This window comes from Corvus brachyrhynchos, unplaced genomic scaffold, assembly GCF_000691975.1.
Source record: "Corvus brachyrhynchos isolate BGI_N302 unplaced genomic scaffold, ASM69197v1 scaffold262, whole genome shotgun sequence".
Classification (NCBI taxonomy): Eukaryota; Metazoa; Chordata; class Aves; order Passeriformes; family Corvidae; genus Corvus; species Corvus brachyrhynchos.
In genome coordinates this window covers 3494807-3513307 of record NW_008236626.1, presented here as the reverse complement: position 1 = coordinate 3513307, position 18501 = coordinate 3494807, and the positions used below count along the sequence as shown (strand labels likewise).

Below are 18501 nucleotides of genomic sequence, written 5' to 3'. Positions count from 1 at the left end.
CTGAGGAAGGTGCAGAACAGGCATCTCCTCTCCACATCTCCATCTGGCAGGCAGATCCCAGTGTCCATCAGTAAAGTGGCTGTTTTCCAGTGTGGAAAGCCTGTGCTGGGGTGCTGGGACTCTTGGCCTCAAGCCCTCACAAGCCTTTCTGTGAATGAGAGCAGGTGTCAGACCAAACCATGCACCATGCTCAGAGCAGTGGGTTCAGAGGCAGATGTTCCCCTAGAAAATCCTGGGAAGGGACTTGTCCAAATCCTGTCCAGGCTTGAGTGCCTATTCAGCCTGCAAAGTCAGGCAGCCCATCCTGTCAAGCAGGGGTGACCCTCCAGGCAGCATCCCAGGGCCAGGAATGGTTGTCACTTCATGAGGTTGGTCAGCAATCGAGTAAGAAATGTCTGCTGTACTTTTCAACAGAAAGATTTCCAGACTGCAGTTCAACAAGGTGAAGCTTGAAGATGCTGGGGAGTACAGCTGCGAAGCGGAGAACGTTTTAGGGAAAAAGACACCGCAAAAGGCAGCCTGAAAGTGAAAAGTGGTAAGTGAAGAAGCCAGCAAATGTCTCGAGCTGTCTGCCATTCCACAGAAAGGTTCTGCACATGGTCTGTCTTGTATTTTGTTTCATGCTTTCAGGAGATCGAGTAAAACAATCTTGGGAGATAAGAAAAATGCAGCTTAGCATAAATGTTTATCTTTGTTATCTGTCACTGGCAATGTGGTTAATTTACATTTTAAATAAACTTACAGTCTATGTATTTTTTTAAAAAGGGGTAAGGAGGAAAGAAAGCTGGTGGGCTTGATGTTTTCATTTTTTAAAGAATTTCTGAGAAGCAAAACTCACCAGAAGACAAGTAATCAGACCATAGCTTTGTGATGAGTGAAGTTGCTTCTGGTTTTCATCCTAGAATGTGTGCTCCATCTCTTAGAGCTCAGCGGATGGAGTCTGAGTTTAGGTGGTTTTATTATTATCTTGGTCATAATAATTATATTGCTTAACATGATGGTTTGGATGCACCCTCCGGCTCAGAAAGTCCCTACAGTGACTGCCAGAAGCTGGGAGGGCACAGCTAGGGAGGGGATGACTGTATTTCCTAAGCTCTTCCTCCTGCCATTCACAACAGGCACTGTGGCAGCCTGGGCTTTGAGCGCTGGGCTCTGGCTCTGGGCTCTGCAGCCCTTTGCTGGGATCCAGTTTTTTGTTCTCTCACCAGCCTTATCCCAGTGTGAGGGAAGGTAGCTTTCTCCTGCTGCTTTCTGGCAGTATTTTCTCTGTTACCCTCAGCCTGTTTGCCATCCTGAATCTTTTGTTCCGTGAAGCTGCAGCGTCACACAGCCTCCCCCTCAGTTATCCTGCCTGTTCAATCCCAGTGCTTGCAGAGTCTGGAGGAAAGCCGTCCGTGCTCACACCTCCCTGCCTTCATCCTCCATGTCTGTGAGCTCAGCCCTGCTGCTCTGCTGGGTCTATTTCCGATTGTGATAGGAGGGGTGTCCCGAGTAAGAAACTGAGGCAGTGCTCTCCTTTTTTTCCTTGACTCACGCTCGGGCTGTCCCACGCCACATAAACTGCTCCTGTTTGATGGGAGCTGCATGTGCAACCTCCCTTCCCTGTGAGCAGCCATCAGAGCCCTGTCTGCCTCCTCTGCTGCCCCTTCCCCATCACCAGCACCCCTCTCGCCAGAGGAGGAGTGTGGCTGAGCAGTGCCTGCTGCAGGGCTCTGACCTGCACACCAGGTGAATGCACATCTGCACACCAGGTGAATGCACATCTGCACAACAGGTGAATGCACATCTGCACAACAGGTGAATGCACATCTGGCCACTGCAACCTCCAGCTGCCCCTTCCTGCAGGCAGAGAAGGCAGCGCATGTCAGGGTTCAGCTCTCCCGCCTCAGGAAGCCACGCTGTGTGGCAAGGACCACTCACAGCAGGGATGGATTCACACCTGAGGTGCTCAGAAATGTGTTAAGACCTGAAAAACCATGAAAGACACACAGAGATCCCGCTGCAGGGTGCTGTGAATCTGGTGGATGCCCTGCCTGGATGAATCCATGTTCTCAGCTGCCTCGCCAGCCTGCCCCTGGCTTGCTGCTCAGCTGCCCATGCACCTTGCTGCTGTTTGCAGACCACCTGCCAGGACAGCAGTGCCAGCTGTAGCCCCCTGCAAAGGTAGCCCAGGTGATGGTGATCCCTGGAGGCTTTGGCAGCCCTGTCACCCCTCTGCACTCTTTTTTCCTCTCTCCCCTGGAGCTACCCAGAGTTAAGCAGCCTTCCCCAGTATGCAGACACGTGCTGTCCTGGAGTATTCCTCTTCCCTTACTGCTGGGTTTTCTTGGGGTCTCGACAGCTTTCCTCACTTCTGCAAGCTCCCTTCCTCTGTGATACCTTTCAGTAGAAAACTCATCAGGGCATCGGAATCCATACGTGTGTTGTCTCCTGTTTTTTCTTCCCCAGGCTCCCTAGCACTGATCCTGTTGTGGCTTCCATGGCAAAGTGCTCTTTGCTCTATTCCAAAACCACTTGCCAGTTTCAGAAAAGCAGCTTTTCAGCCATACAGGTCTGTTGCAAGTCACCAAAACCACCACATCTTTAGAGAGAAAGAGGGAATGGCTGCAGAGCAGAGACCCCTTGGCACTTAGAAAATGCCCATCAGCCAAAGCCTCACCTCATCCTTCCTCTACAATTCCAGTATTTCCACAAAACTCCCAGCTCAGAAATAAATGTTTTTGCACTGAGAAACTTCGTGAGGGTGTTAATTTCTGTGGAAATGCTTCTGGGCTTAGTCAAAATATGCTGTGCTTTGGTTGTATTGCAGATTTTTATGACTTTGAAGTAAATTAGATGCTTTCTTAGAAAAATGTCCCATTTCCCAGTTCTCTTCATTGAGTAGTCTAATGTGGATATCACATGGCCATGAGGACACAGGTGAGATGTGACTGTTCCAGACTCTTTTTTCTCCTCAGATAATTTCTACACATCTCCTCAACTGCCCTGCCCCTTATTAAACACTGCAGAAAAAATCAAGTTGTGCAAAAAATTCTTTCTGCTTCTAGCTTTTGTGGTGGTCTCACCCCTGTCTCTGACTGGCACTGCACTCCCAGCCCAGGCTCCTGGGGCTTTCTCCTTTGTGCATCCAGAGGGCCTGAGGGACTTCTCCAAAGGTGCTGGTGCTGCCAGCGGGTTTGAATGGAGCTGGTGTCTGTGGGCATTCCAGTATCCTGGTTAAGAAAGAGGAAATCAGCACCTGTGCTTGTCTCCCCTACTGCCTGGGACCATGGCCACCGTCTGTTCCATGTCCCTCCACCTCTTGTAGGAGCATCAGTTTGTGCTGCAGATCTTCACGTACCCGTGGGATGGAGGCTCTTCAGAAAATCCCACCTTTTCTTAAACTCCACGTTTTTTCCCACTGTCATGTCCTGCCATCCCATCTTTGCGCTCTTGTGGCCATCAGGACTACGAAAACCTCCTGCAGTTTTGCTCATCTCCTGCCAGGTGGACCCTGAGCCATTTCTGCCTCTTTGTCATGACAGGAGGCCCTTCACAGCGAGGGGGACATCGTGCCCTGTGCCATGCCCTGCAGGGACACTCCTTGTCCTGACTCTGTCCCCCCAATCCCCTGCCCTAAACCAGGACTAACACCTTGACAGCCCCCAGTCTGTGCCCCCCAGCAGCACCTGCCCCTCTGCTCCTCCCCACAGTACCTAAGCCCACCCTGCTCTGCTCAAAAGAGATATTTTGTTCACTACTTTCTTACCTTAATTTTCCCAGGAACAACGAAAGCACCACAAGTCTTACCAGCCTCAGAAACTAAAATAGTTGTTATGGAAGAAGAGTGTAAGTACCTCTCCCCCTCTCCCCCCATACAGCTGCTTTCCCCTAATTTGTTTGTTATTATGAGACATTTTGTATAAATGCTTTATTGCCTCCTGGAATCTTCTTTAATCACTCCTTCTGTCTGATTTTTCCCAAAGCCACTGATCTTTCTTTTCCTAGATCTTAAAAAAAAAAATCTGATTTATATTGCTGGTGTCTATCTTGGAGAGGGAGAATTTGATAACTATTGCAATGGCAGCTCAAAGAACATGCTACTTGAAATTGCAACTGAAGTTTAGGCATTCCCAGCTCTTTCAGTACATGGAGTTATTGATACTTGCAAGATGTGCTTGTTATGGCCTTTGATTTAACAGGGGTTTCTTAAATTGCTGTGGGTTTGGGTTTGTTTTTTTTTTTTTTGAGGATAGTTGATAAAACCAAAACAGGTTGTAGCAAGGACAAGAAAAAAGACACGAGTCTTCTAAGCATAGGTAATAAGAAAGTTGCAGAAAATCCATCCATGCCCTGCCATCCCACTTTTTCTGAGTCTCCAGAAAGCAAAACCAGATTTCCCCAAATGTTTAATTTGATTTAGTGTGGCTGAAATGCTTTTTAGCATTCCCTCCTATTCAGCTGTCCCAAAAGCAGTAGAAAATGGGCACAGAGCAATAAAAACCAAGGAACGGATACAAGCGTAGATTAGAATCCCAGGGCCTGGAGGTTGGCTCATCAATTTCTGGTGGAGGATGTTATGTCTGTGTCAGGGGGGTCTGTCCTCAGTGGGAGCCCACCAGAGTCCTGGCCAAACCCCTGGGAAGCCAGGACCAGGCAGGGATTTTGAGATCCGTGCTGTGTTTCCATCCCAGCTGCAGATGCCCAGAGCTGAGAGCACAGCTGACTGTGCCTCACTGTTGGTGATTCTGCTCTGCAGATTTTATGGGGATGTTTCCTCCTTTGAAAGCTCAGTCTTTTATGATTTTAAAGGAAATCTGATTGCAGCCACAGCAGGCACTGGTAAGGTGTTCTTTAAAAGCTTTTCTGATTAGAAAACTGCACTTAAAATGTGCTCTTGTGTAGTGCTTAGCCTTGGACTGCACTAGAGACACCAACCTGAGATACAGCATCATTAATGCCATGGCCACACCATCCTTCCCCAGGATTTTTCCTTTGTTTTCACCAGAAGAGATCCATGCTACTTCTTTGCATCATATTAGAGAAATGCTATTTTCTTAAAAGCCAAATCTCAGAAAGGAAACACAGAAATTTCCCCTTTTGGGAAACTTCTTTCCTCTGTGGATGCATCATCACTGTCTGGGTTTTTTTTCTAACGATGGGAAGAGATGGCAAAGTCTCCAGAGTTAAAGCTGTAACTCACTTTTTCCTTCACATGCCTTTTTTTGCAGTATCTCCCAAGTGTCACCTGAATAACTCAGAGTCTCTCTGATTTTTATGGTGATTGATGTTGTATCATAGAATTGCACGTGTGTACAGCATATGGGGAGATGATGAAGATGTGAGGTGGGATGATCTGGAGAGCAGACAAGTATCTCATTCCCGTAAAAGTCTTGCATTTCTTTTCAATATCCGTGTTCAGAGTCACCTGTGGGTTGTCCCACCTTTGTTGTTTCACTGAAATCTTGTAAATCCCTTGCTGGATTTTAGACACTGGTTCCCCCAGTAGCTGGTGTGTGAATGGCATGAGGCACCACTCAGCTTCATTCAGTGGTGCAGTAGCCTCATTCATGGTGAAAACGTGTTAAATAAGACACTTTGTGCTTGTCTTGGTTGTGCAGCTGGGTGGTCACAGAGGCTCAGCTCACAGGCAGGAACTTGCAGGGATGTGGTAACTTGATCATGTGCCCCAATGCACACACAGAGAAAGGTCCTTTATGCTCATTTCAACATCCAGAGAACTTGAAATGGTAACATGATCCTGTCATGGTGCAGCGTGAGGCAGCTAAACACGGTTCAGGAGTCTGTGGCTATGACAAGTTGGGTAAACAGGATAGGAACCAGTGTCAACACTTAGAAGAATTCTGATGGAGGCAGAACTGGAAGAAGGGTCAAAGCAATCTGGAGAGCATTCTGAGGTGGAAGGCTTATGCAGGACAAAGATAGTAAAACGCTCTCAAAGTTTCATTTTAAAAAGGTAAGATAATGTTTGAAATCCCTGAGAAGGTCAGGCAATCCCTTGTGCTTGCTTTCTGCTGTTGAGTTCTCCTCTAGTTCCTTCCCTTGGCTTCAACAAGCAGGTGAAGTCCTGAGGGTAGGGAGAGAACACAGGCCAGGTGGAGGAAGTGTGGTTTGGACGTCAGGATACAGGAGGATGTGCCAGTGGTGGGCAGGTGCTCTAAACCAACATGTGGATCATTGCAGCTGCTCACCCGGACCCTGCTCGTGCTCTTGGCTCGCTCTGTAGCTGGGTGAGTGCCTGGTGACTGCTTTATCAGCCTGTGTGGGCTGCCAGTGCCCCTGGCTGAGGGTGCTCTGCAGCACAGAGAGGCTCGGGATCGCGGGAGAAGGTGAAACGGGGAGAAAGAGCAGAAGAAGCAGTGCTGAGTTGTGCTGAGAACAAGAGGGTTGGGGGTAATATGAAGCACCTGGAAGAAAGCTGGGCTCTCTGGGTTTAGTTTTGGGGCCTTTATTTCATCTGCTGGGGATCACAAGCCCTCCCCAGAGTCCCTCTAGAGACCCCTGTGGGAAAGGTAGATGAAAGAGTCCTTTTTTCTCCAGTTAAGTCCAACTCTCCACACACCGGTTGGGGTCCACAGATTTCATAGCTGTCATCTGGGTGATGCCATTGGATGAGGTTTGTAGACTCATTGAGGCAATCCCTCTCCAGTTTAATACCTTCCCTGATGCCTAGCATGGCTGGCTGTTGGAAATGTTCTCCTCACTTTGTCTCTGCCAGGTGAGCTTGGCCTGAAGGACTTGCATGGTTGCAATAGCTGCGCTGTGGTTTGTGAGTCACACACCCCACAGAAACATGTGCCACGTAGTTGTAGTTCAACCAATCCCCCCAAACCTGCTCTCAAATCCAGTCTGGCATGGCCTTTACTGGGTGACCATGGCAGACCTGCCTGTGAGTTGGCTGGTCAGTCCCCAGCCCCTCCAGCCTGAGGCCACTGAGCTCTCCTGGAGCTCCCAGTGCTGCAAACGTGAGCAGGGTGCTCTGGGTTTGGAGTTGAAGGGTGTCCAGCCAGCCCAGAGCATGGACAAGAACAGACACAAGTCTGGCCATGTGAACAGAGCAGTTTTCAATATTAGACTAAAAATAAGTCCTGGCGTGGTCTTTGCTCAGATAATTTAAACCCCTTTGCTGGAGGTGTGGTCGTAATTGAGCGGAACCTGCACGCACGCAGGCACGGAACCTTGAGGTGAATGTGGGGATCTCACTGCCAGTCTGCAGGGAGCTGTGTGGTGCCTGGCAGCTGCCAGATCCTGCCCACTGCTCATTCTGCACACTGTGTATTTTTTAAGTAGTCACACAGCTACTACTCGAGGTGTGGTGTAAGGACAGGCAGTGACTCTAAAGGCAAAGAGGGGCAGGATGAAGTGTGGGGTGGGAGCTGATGTCCCCTGGGAGCACTGAGGCTGAGCCCAGCCTTCAGAGCTGGGCTGTGGACCAGGGGATCTGCTCTTCTGGCTCCATCCTGGGATCCTGGTGTGTTGCTTCACTTCTTGGGCTTCAGCTGCCTTGCTTGCGAAGCTTTCACGCTGGCATTGGCTCTGCAAAAGGATTTTTAGGTTGCTGAACAAATCCCCTCATTGAAGTATCATGTTGCTGCTATTACAGTTGATGATGGGGATTTGGGAAAATGAAATGCTGCACTGCTGTAGTGTGCATTTCAGACCCCTCTGGTAGAGAAGAGCATAGGAAGGGCTCCCTCATAAAGCTGGAGAGATCATTCTAGAGGTGTAACTTGAAGCTTGACAGTAACACAGGACTTTGGCCCTGCAGTTACTGGCTGTCCCATGGAAACAGGCAGCCCCTGAGTGCTCAGAAACCTTTAAACTTGTTTCTTAGTGAAACCCCTGAACAGTGCAGATGGGAGAGGTGAGGAATGCAACCTGTGCTGTTTTGATCAGTGGCATCTGATGCTCCATGATGAGAGTCTTGCGGTCTGGTGTTTGTATCTTGGGATGAACTCCTAGTCTGCAACTATTGATCCTAATGATCCCCTCCAGAACTGGAAACATGATTCCAGCAGGATCTATTTCAGTAAAAAGCAGGGTAAATATTCGGTCATTTCCAAATGAATAAACACACAGGAGCAGAATTTTTATGACCTCCAGAGTCCCCAGTCTGCTGTCAGGCAAGCCCCAGTGTGCACAGGCCCTTCTGATTTCATGTACAGAGAGCAGCAGGCAGCATCCAGACTCTGCTCAGGTTTATTGCGAGAGGAGGTGTTGTATCAGACACACAGAAATCTGCCACAGAGGGAATGGTGAGGATCACCAGCCCCTCCATGTGTTAATCAGTGTAAATCATGGATTTAGTGTGGCTCGTGCCAGGATTACAGTGCTACAACAAGAAATATCTTGGCCAGACACCTTCTCATCCATGTTCTTCTAACAAGTAGTTGGATGAACTCTGTTGAGGGGAACCTCAGCAATTCTGTGTTTTATCAGTAAGTACACGAGGCATATACAGAGCAGGTAATCTGTATACACTCCCCAACCAGCTGAGTTCATCTGTCTAACTGAATGTCTAAATATTGAGAGAATAAAGTGTCTGTACTCTATGAACCCACCAGCCACAGCTATTTATAAAGAAGAAAAGGAGTGGCGAAGCTATCGCTGTCTCCCTGCTCTCCTCGACAGTAGCTGTAGTTCGTGAAAAATTAACAATAATTTATAGTCCAAGCTGCATTAATTAACTCTTTGCAGGGGGAGTATTTCACCAGACTTCTGAGAACAGGCTGGTGAGCTACCTGCAAAGGTTAAATGACGTGCACGGCAGGAATTGTGTAAGAATCCCTGCACAATCATTAATGGCCTTTCTGCGTAGATGGGTTGTGGGAGGGGAAGTCCACCCAGCAGAGTCACTGTCCCTGGCTCTCTTCTCTGTTGCCCTGTCATTGATGATAGTCCAGAGTAACTGAGGCGTGTGGTGGAAAACAGACTCTCTGAATGACTCCAGTGCTGTGACTCTCTCGTGTGTTTATGCTGCTCTGTCCTCACTGGCTGGGGCAGCAACAATAAAACGTGGCTGCAGATCATTCACAAACACATCATCAAGAGGCAGCCTTCTTTTCCCTGTCCTCACGTCTTTCCTCCTCTTTTTTCCCTGTCCTCACTTTCTTACTCCCCTCTTTTCTTCACCTCCTTATTCCCCTGTCTCCTTTGTCCTCACCTCCTCCCTTCAGCTTTGTTCTCAGTCCTGGGACTGAAGACCAGCTGGGGATCTGACCTGCTGATGGGTGAGCTGCTCCAGCCCTTCTCTCACCCTGCAGGGGCTTTCTGACCAGGTTGCCACTGTGTGTCTCAGGGGTGCCTTGCTCATTCCCTCTGGTCAAAAGGAAATGCCACCACTTGCTTTCCATAGCTTGCCTCGTGCACACTCCTTGTTTTCCGCTTTTAATTTGTGGAAGTACCTGGGGAGGCTGTTAGTGCATGACTGGTGTTACTGCACAACCCCCTCATCACATCCCACTGCCTCCATGAGTCCTGTTCCGCCCTGCTACCACCCAAAAACTGCTCCCTTGCTTATTCAGTTCTCCACTTATCTCAGCAGCTTTACAACTTTCCAAGCCATTTGGGATAGATGGAGTTGTGTTGGAGGCTGAATGAAGGACTTATTCTGCCAACCAACCAGCCAAGGGGGGGTAAAATGTGCTGGGTACTGTGCAGCAGTTAATGTGAAATAGCTGTGGGGAGTAATTTCTGGATCACCAGGCACAGCTGTGTAGTGTTTGGCACAGAGGTGAGAGTACCTGCATGGCTGTAAATGAACTGTGTGTGAGGTTCCCTATACCAGCGTCAGACATCCCAGTGCAGATGACTCTGGACCAGGCATGTAGTTGTTAAAGTACTTGCAGTGGCCCAGGCTGATGGGGAATAGAGCTAAACACCAAGTAACTTGTGAATCTGGGTTAATTCTCCCACTAATGAGGTGGAAACCCACTGAAATCTCCTTTGGCATCATGCTTTGAGGTGCTCATGTGTGATCTGCAGCCACAGGGTGTCAGAGGGCCACGTTTCAGGCCAGGCACAGTTAACATTTTCTAAGTGAGACATTTTGCTTCCCTTTGTCCTCCCACTAGAGCGTGGCACGTCTCTCCTTCCTTGCTCCCTAAATAGTTGCTATCATGAATGTGAAGTCCCAGTTGCAGCAACATCCCAGGGTGATCAGGCACCTTGGAAGGCTCTAGACTATGCGTTACCACACAGCAGTGAGATTTCAGGGTTATAAGAGATAAAGATCTGTACTCAGTGTATCAAACCTCAATAAGAACATCAGGAATTCCTGTAACTGGAATAGATATCCCATAAATACCATGTGTGACGTATGGTCTTGCTATTTCCAAAGAGAAAACCAGAACCAGGGATGACCCAAAAAAGGAACACAAAGAGATTCCCAGCTAGGAAAGGAGATGCTGGCTGTGCCTGTAATGCCACAGGTGGCACAGGGGAAACAAGTGGGGATAATGACCCGTTTTTTCTAACTCAAGAGGCAGAAAAGGGCAGGTTAAAAGAATTGAATGGAGATGTGCCCTTGCACGCTGTGTGCGTAGCACTGGAGCTCTTGTCGCAAATATTGTGGATGCTACAAGATTAGATTTGTTCAAACAGCAACTAAACGTGTTGCTGGAAGAATCCAGCAAAGGCCACTAAATGTAAGGACACTGTGGCTGTCTTGGGGTGTCTCTGAGCCCCCCGTCCTGGGTGGCCTAAGGAAGATTATCATTGTGTGCTCATGCTGATCTTCTTTCTTCAGTTTTGCCACTGTTGGGGGCAAGGCAGGGCTTTGGCTTGCCCAGTAGTGCTCAGCTTTTAGTCTAAAATGGCCTCATTTCCTAATGCTCTCTTCTCTCTTCAGGGAACTGCCTCTCTCTGTGGCCTTTGCCACATCTCTGCGCTGACAAATGGACCGTAGTAATATGATTCCATGAGTCAGTTTTAAAACACTTTGTGCTTCTTTGGGATAAAAGGCAAGGCACTTGCAGGAAACAGGGTTTAAAGGATAATGACATTTGCAAGGTGCTTCTAGCAGAGGTGATCAGCCATGCATTCTCCTGACAGGCACAGCTCTACTGACAGCTGTCCCCTAGAAGTGGCCAACATGCCCCAGCCTCAATCATGTCAGGCTCTTTTTTATCTGTTTAAAAGGGACAAAACTGTTTCTATGGGATGAAGATCCCATTCAATCTCTGGCTGATGAGCACTGTAATCCACCCTGGTATCACACCACACAGCACTGCATCTTCCCATCCACCCTTCTCGGTGGGCTGGGTGTCTTCTTATCTAGGGGGGGTTTCCTCTGGGGAGGTTTCTGGGCTCTGTTTTCAGTTCTCCCTCTCTGCCCCTCTCTTGCTGTGGCAGGGCTTGCTCCAGAATAATTTCCTGTAGGGTTTATGATGCGAGACTTTGCCAGATGGATCGTTTTGCTTGCTACCAAGTGGTGTATTTGATGGTTGCAGGGGTGACAGCTCCCTGCAGCATGTGCTTGCTCTTAATCCATGTGCCTTCCAATTTGCACCAGCGCTTTGGTTGATGAAGTTTCAGTGCTCCCTGATCTGATGGTACACTTGCAGAGATCCACACTTACTGGAGACCCAAAGCTCTCCTCTTCTGAATAGAAATGTGCTACTATCTTGTAAAGGTATAAATTATAAAGCCTTGTCTGTATAATGAGTCTGCATTCCCCAGATAAATTACACAGACTCATAATGGCTTTGGCTTTTAGTTACCATTAATCTTAACTGGAAGGGAGTGCTGAATTTCCAGCAGAAGTTTGGGAGTTTTCAGATTTTTGCAAGAGTTTCATTGGAAGCTTGGTTGAACCATCCTCTGCTCCACCACTCCAGTGTGTGCACTCTGCTTGCTGTCCACATTTGGCTCCCAGCTGGCTGGCAGGACGTGCCCTCAGGGAGCAGCTGCTGTCTCAGGGCTGTGAGCATTTCGGGTCTTTGCTGGAGTGTTTTCCAAGTCTCGTTTGCAGAGCACTTTGGGACATCTTGCTGTGCCCTGGATAGCTGCGAAAGACAGAGCCAGAGGCAATGGTTATTCAAGGCAAAGCATGGAAATAGCTCTGCTCCGTGCACAACCCCGGCCTGTCAGGCAGTGGGAGGCGTCCACTTCCTTATGGGAATGGAAGACAATGGACAGGACAATGCATGGTTCAAACAAACTGAGCAGGGAGCTTGGCCCTGCCCTGAGCCATGCACAGGTAACAGCGTGGGCTGCTCCACCTGGGCACAGCCCAGCGGGAAACTCCTCCTTCGGAGAGCCATGGACTCCACGCAGGCAGAGAGACCCAAAAGCATGAGAGCCAGAACAAACTTGTCTGCTTGCTCGTGTGCCAAGCATCACCCACATGTGAGAGGTGCTGGGAGCCCTCCTTTGCCTGGGAGAGCCTGGATGTTCCCAGCAGGTGCTGGGCTGGAGCTGGATCATGGGAATACAGCCCTTGGCTCTGGCGTGCGGGCTGCAGCCAGAGGCAGCCTCGGAGCCCCGGCAGAGGTGGGATGAGCACAGAGGGTGCCAAGGAGTGGGGAGCAGCCCTGGCTCCCTCTGGGAGCCACAGCTTCATGGGAATACAGCCCTTGGCTCTGGCGTGCGGGCTGCAGCCAGAGGCAGCCTCGGAGCCCCTGCAGAGGTGGGATGAGCACAGAGGGTGCCAAGGAGTGGGGAGCAGCCCTGGCTCCCTCTGGGACAGGCCACAGCTTGCCCTGCTGCTCCTTCTGTGTCTCTGACTGGCTCCTGCCTGGCTCTGGTTCCAGCTTTCTTCCTCGAATCCTGTGTCAGTGAGGAGTTCAGTCTCAGGGATGGTGTCACTAACCTCTCCATGAGGCTTGTTCACGCTTTGGAAAACAGGATGGAAGAGAGTATCTCCTCAGAAGCCGTGACTACAGCATACAAGGTGCTGCAAAGGAGGTACTAGCCACACTGCTGGAGGTGTAATTGTGATAGGGTCTGAGCAAGGTGGGTAGTCTAGGAAAGGCAACTATTTTTAATGAGATTAAGAGCTCAATTGTAACAAATTCATGCTTTTGAGTGCCCAGCCCTTCTTTGAGTTATGTGAAGATGGGTCTGTATTCCCCAAAGCTGCTCACCTTCTGTAACCTGTATCAGTGCTCTAACAACAGGTATTTTCCTTGCTAGAAGCCTTTGTTTTACCTTTGGAGACTCTGCTTTGGGCTGTAAGTTTATCTGAGTCTCTCAGACACAGGAATTACAGTGAAATTCTGCAGACTACCTTCAGGTTTTCTTGTAGCTTACAGGACTGTAAAGCTTTTCTCTAGAAAGAAGTTTAGATTTGGAGAAGCACCTGTATCCCAGGAACTTGAGTCATGCTGGCTGCCTCCCTCATAGCACGAGCTGGGGCTGGCTGACTTCTGCTGGGTCTGCTGGGGCAGCCCTGTTGTGGCAGCACACAGCAACGCTCAGGAGCAGGGAGGGACAGATGGAGCTGCTCTTGCTTGTGCCAGGCCTGCTCCTGGCTCTGGAAACTCATTCCCTGACAGAGGTGAGGAGCAATGCCAAGTCCCCTGCAGTACCTCTGGATCTGGGTCCAGTGTCCTGGTGTAGTCAGGCCTCAGCAGCACGTCACTGTGGCTCTGTGACTCCTCAGCTCCTCTTCTTCCTGACCTCCTGCTTGCCTGCTGGCACAGCGTTCCGAGCATGACAGGGGGCAAGGACAGCGGGAAAGGGGCACTTCCCTACAGCTTGCCAAAAAAATGATCTTGTTCTACATGCTGGCTGCTTAGAGGAAGATGAGTCTTCAACTCTTCACTCACTTGGCCCCTTTTGCTGGGAAAGGAAGGGTCAAGTTGCAGCCCCAGGACCTGAAGGTGGGTCTAAAGGCGCAGGCTGAGGTTTGTAGTTCTGGGGTTTTTACTTTGGCAAATGAACTTGTAGAAAATCATCTAAGGAAGCAGAATTGCCCAACAAAGGAAATAATAATATATCCTTTTTGTGTGTGTTTTTGTTTTCCCCTGCAGTAACCACAACTCTCTCCTCCTGGTCCGGGCATGCCAGAAAATGCAACGAAACAGCCAAGTCCTATTGTGTCAATGGAGGGGTGTGCTACTACATCGAGGGGATTAATCAGCTGTCGTGCAAGTAAGTGAGTGGAGTTCTTGTGTCAATATGGAAATTCCTTGGCTGAGGGAGAGGAGACCTTTGTGCAACTGCCAGAGTGGGGGGGAGCTCTGAAGTTCTCCTGGCAATTGCAGGTTGAGCTGTGCAGGTTCAGAAAGGGGCACTAGAGGGGCAAGGGTGGGGGACAAGGATTCGTATTTTCCTTTTTTGTGTGCGTGTCACTGCTCACTTTTCCTGGCTTTTCTCCCTCTAAGAATATGTTTGTCCTGGCTGTTTCTTTTCCCTTTTTCCCCTTTCTCCTCTGCAGCTTCAGGGAAATTTGGGTCCCTTTTGCTCTCCCTGAGCTGACACGTTCTGCCCTCCAGTCAGGGGGACCTTCCCAGGGCACAGCCTCCTCCCTCCCCCTTTACTGGAGGGGTCCCTTGCTGAGACCTGCCCCGACCTCTCCTGTACCTCATGGGCCCAGGGTTAACACCCAGCTGTTCCCCTCTCTGTGCAGCTTTGTAGCCACTGTGGGATGTTTGTTTCCTCCTTCAAACCCACAATAAAAAACAGAGACATGTACTAAGTTATCCTTAAAATGAACGGCTTTGAAGGGTTTGCAGTGGGGCTGCACAGCCTGAGGGATGTGGAATGGGATGTGAGACTTTTTCACCCCTGGCTCACAGCCAGAAAGCCCAATAGCACCTCACACCTCACCCCCCAAGCCTAATAGTGCCTGTGGATAAGCTGTGCAGTCTGACTGCCAGTGCTGGAGGTGCAGGCACCCAGAGCACACCTGTATGTGCCCCTGGGCTCCTGCACAGTCAGCAGGAGGGAGTGCCCTGGGTGTGCATCCACTGAGCAGATGGAATCCTCTTCTGAGCTCACCTGGTGACCCAGGCATCACTGCCCAGCTTGGAGAAGCCCAGAGCTGACAATTTTCTCCCTTTGGAGCCCAGAGACCTCTCAGTGGAGACACAGCCAAAGGTCTTTACGACAATGGATGTCAGCCCAGCAGCACTGCAGGATGTGATGCTCATCAGGCACCTCAGCTCCTCAGGCCTTGGAGGATGCACCTGAACTGAACCCTCACCCCTGTGGAAAGCCTGTGGGCTGGATCACACTGAGCACAACTCCTTCCTTCTCCCAGTACTCCATTGTTTTGGCAGGGAGCAGCAGAAAAGGCCATCTGGAAACGTATCCTGCTGGGCTCTTGTGCTCTTGCTCTGCAGTGCAGGGTCAGCTGTGGGGGAAGGAGCATCTCCCAGTTCTCCCAGACTTGCCCCTTAGACACAGAAAGAGCTGGGTAGGACAGACACCAGAAGCTGTGGCTTCCACGTTTGCCATGTGCGAGGAGCGGGAGCAGCCCCTGTCCCCACAGCCCTGTGCTTTAGTGTAGTTGTCCCTGCCATTGGCTTCCTGGTGGCACCCGGATCATCTTGTCAGTGTTCCCCACAGGAAACATGGGGGAAGCCCCATATTGCTGATAAAGTCACAGCCACTATTCTGGTGTAGCTGTAGCCCAGGAAGCCCCAGCAGTTCCAGTCTTTCCATTCTGGGAAGGGCTAAACCCTTGAAGTCTGGAGGAGGGTGTGAATCAACATCTCTATCTGTGAGCAAAGTGGTCATGCCAGAAGCATAGACTTCAAGGCTGTTTCTTTTGGAAAGAACTTAAATCCAGATCAAGATTCAAATCGGATCAATTTTCCATTACAACAAGAGTTACCTGAAATCCTGCCGTACAGAAGAATCACCTTTGCCTAGAGAAGAATACTGTGGTAGGTGTCAAACGTCTTTCAGCAGACAGACTGTTTTAGCCAAAGTAATTCCAGCCTCATGAAGAAACAGCCTGCCTTCCAACCAGGCTGCTCTGACAGCTGATGAGCAGAGGGCATGCTCAGTGATGGATTCCATTAAGATTTTACGTGCCACATGAAACAGCCCTAATTATTTCATCTCATTTGAAAGCCTCACTTGCAGATGGTAAAATGATATCCTTTTCCCATGAGTTCCAAGATACCAATTGCTAAAACCAGACGGGAATTGAGCAGGCATGTGTGGAAGGGCAGGAAAGTGTTACCCAGAAGGAGGTGCTGGGAAGGTCTGCACTGTCACTGTTCATCTGCCAGAAAATGTGGCTCCGTGTTCATGGAAACCCGGGGGACCCAGTGCCTTCCACACGGCACAGTCATTTCTGATCTTACTGCTTGAGGAGATCTCTGGATGTTCATTCTCCTTGGGTGCTTTTATCATTAAATCACAGACTGAAGATAAGAAAACCTGGCTCTTGAAGTGGTGTAATTTTAGAGTTTCTGGATTCCGAAGGATAATAGTTATTGAGGGATGCAGAAGCGTTTGAACTGAACAGTGTTTCCCATAAAGTGGCTCTCCCAGTGACATGGGTGATTCTTGGGGGAGATGCTGATGAATAAACAGACTTCCCCTTTGCCTGCAAAGAAAGAGTTGACATTCCACAGCTTCCTCATTGCACCAGGACAGGAGATCTGCTGCTGTGTTTGTGAAAGATGCAGCAATACAGACTCGGAGGAGAAAGGAAAGGAGGCAAACATACAGCTTCGACCTTCATTTCTGACCTCTGCAACAGCAGCCTTGGTCCTCCAGCCTCACTGTGCCTCTGAGCCAGGAGCATGGAGGAGATCAGTAGGTTCTGCTCACAACCTCTTCAAATGCTTTGGAGATCAACAGGAGCCACGTGAGCAGCTCCAGCGAGGAACAACAAGCGTCCATGTGCTGTTTCCATGTTGCTCTTCCAATAAGTCAGCAGGGCCTGGGGGGATCTCTGGTCCCCTGTGCCAGCTTGCAGCCCTCCCTCACTGAATGCTCAGGGGATTCTACCCCTCCAGCACCCATGTGATGTTGCCAGCCTTTCCAATGCCAGTTACTAGAGTTTTAGAGTGTTCTTGTTCACTGCCTGCCACCATCCTGTGATCGGCTTCCTGGAGTGGGTTCCGTTCTCGCAGCTGTCCAGAAGCACAGAAATCCTTCCTGTAGATGTTCCCCCTGGCAGTCTGCACCAAAAATAGCAGATGAGTTTTCAAATAATTTCTTCTCCTGATGTGGTTCATGCTCGATTTGCTACAAATATTGCCTAAATTGGCAGCTGGCCTTTTACTATTATTTTATAACAGGCTTTCCAAAAACGTGGTCTTTTAAATCCTAAGGACCAGGTCCTCCTGGTCTTTTAAATCCTGAGGAACAAGTATTTGCCTGTAATCCCACTTCCTCCCTCCCTTTTCAACACACTTCAGCTACACCTTGGACAAAGCATTTTCTTCACTGAGGAAGAGCCCAGAATGGACTTGGAGCTGTTTCAGAAACGGTGTATTTCTGGATTATGTTCTTCAATAATTTTGTCCTTAATTTGAAGTAAATTCTACACATGCTGGTGTCAAAGGAAACCTGAACACAAAGCAATCTGTGCTGTTATCCTGACTCTGCAAACAGACCACCTGGAAGTTAGATGAGAGAAGTGGGATCTGCCTCAAATATTCTGCAAATTTTCAGCATAAACCTGGGAAATGACTGAGCCACACACAGACAGGACTGATGCAGCAGCCCTTGTGCTCCAAGCACTTGAGAAGAAGAATTTCTGAACCCTTCTCCAGACCATTTTGCTCAGAGAGGCCTTAGGAGCTGGACTCCAGGGCAGTGACAGACTTGAGTAGAGCACATTAAGGTGCCACAGAAGGGATGCACACAAGCAAGGCCTTGCACTGGGCTGGGACACACAACAGTGGTGCCTGCTTTGTTGTGTCCAGTCAAACACAGTGTTGGGATGATTGGCAGCCTCTGCTCTTGGATCTGCCTCCATCCTGGAGCCCACAGAGTCCTTGGCACAACTTAGAGCAGTTGGAGGCTGCTCCAGTCTTTTATTGCTGGGTGCCCCACAGGGCTGTGCTGTCCAAAGAGCAGAAATGCTCTTTTAGGTCTTGGCACACGTTAGGTACAGTTGGGGTCTTCCCAGCCAAAGAAAGCAGCAAGTCAGGTCTCATCACTGCAGAGCCTTCTCTGCCCGCTAAAACGCTCTTCAGGTCTCTTTCATGTGGCCAGTGGAGTCAAAGTGATCTGCCCTGAGCCAGGATCTTGTGTGGGGTCAGAAGACTTAAAGAGTAGTACAGAGCAACACCCCCACGTCATGTTGGACCAGTTGTGCTCGCAAGAATCAGACTGGAGGATTTACAAATGCTGACAGATAAACAGACTCTCTGTGCTTGGGGTGACAGCTCTGCCTCACATGAGGGAGTGAGGTCAGAGGCCTGGTGCACCTCAGGCAAAAAGTGAGAGTCAAGGAGAGAATAAAAACAAAACAAAGCAAAAGGAGAACAGATCATTTCTAAACCAGCTGATGAATCCAAGTCACCAACTTTCAAAATCACATGTTCACCTCCTCCAAATGTATTGTTTCCTTCACATTGTCCCAGGAAA

At 49.4% G+C, this 18501-nt stretch overlaps 1 protein-coding gene across 1 annotated transcript in view; it reads left to right on the top strand.

The window, feature by feature from the left end:
- Positions 1-18501, top strand: part of NRG2 (neuregulin 2) — an 83609-nt gene that overhangs the window by 39794 nt on the left and 25314 nt on the right. Inside the window, 4 exon segments of the mRNA XM_017726558.1 lie at positions 415-496; positions 499-535; positions 3763-3828; positions 13974-14094. Of these exon segments, the coding sequence (XP_017582047.1) occupies positions 415-496; positions 499-535; positions 3763-3828; positions 13974-14094 (306 nt within the window).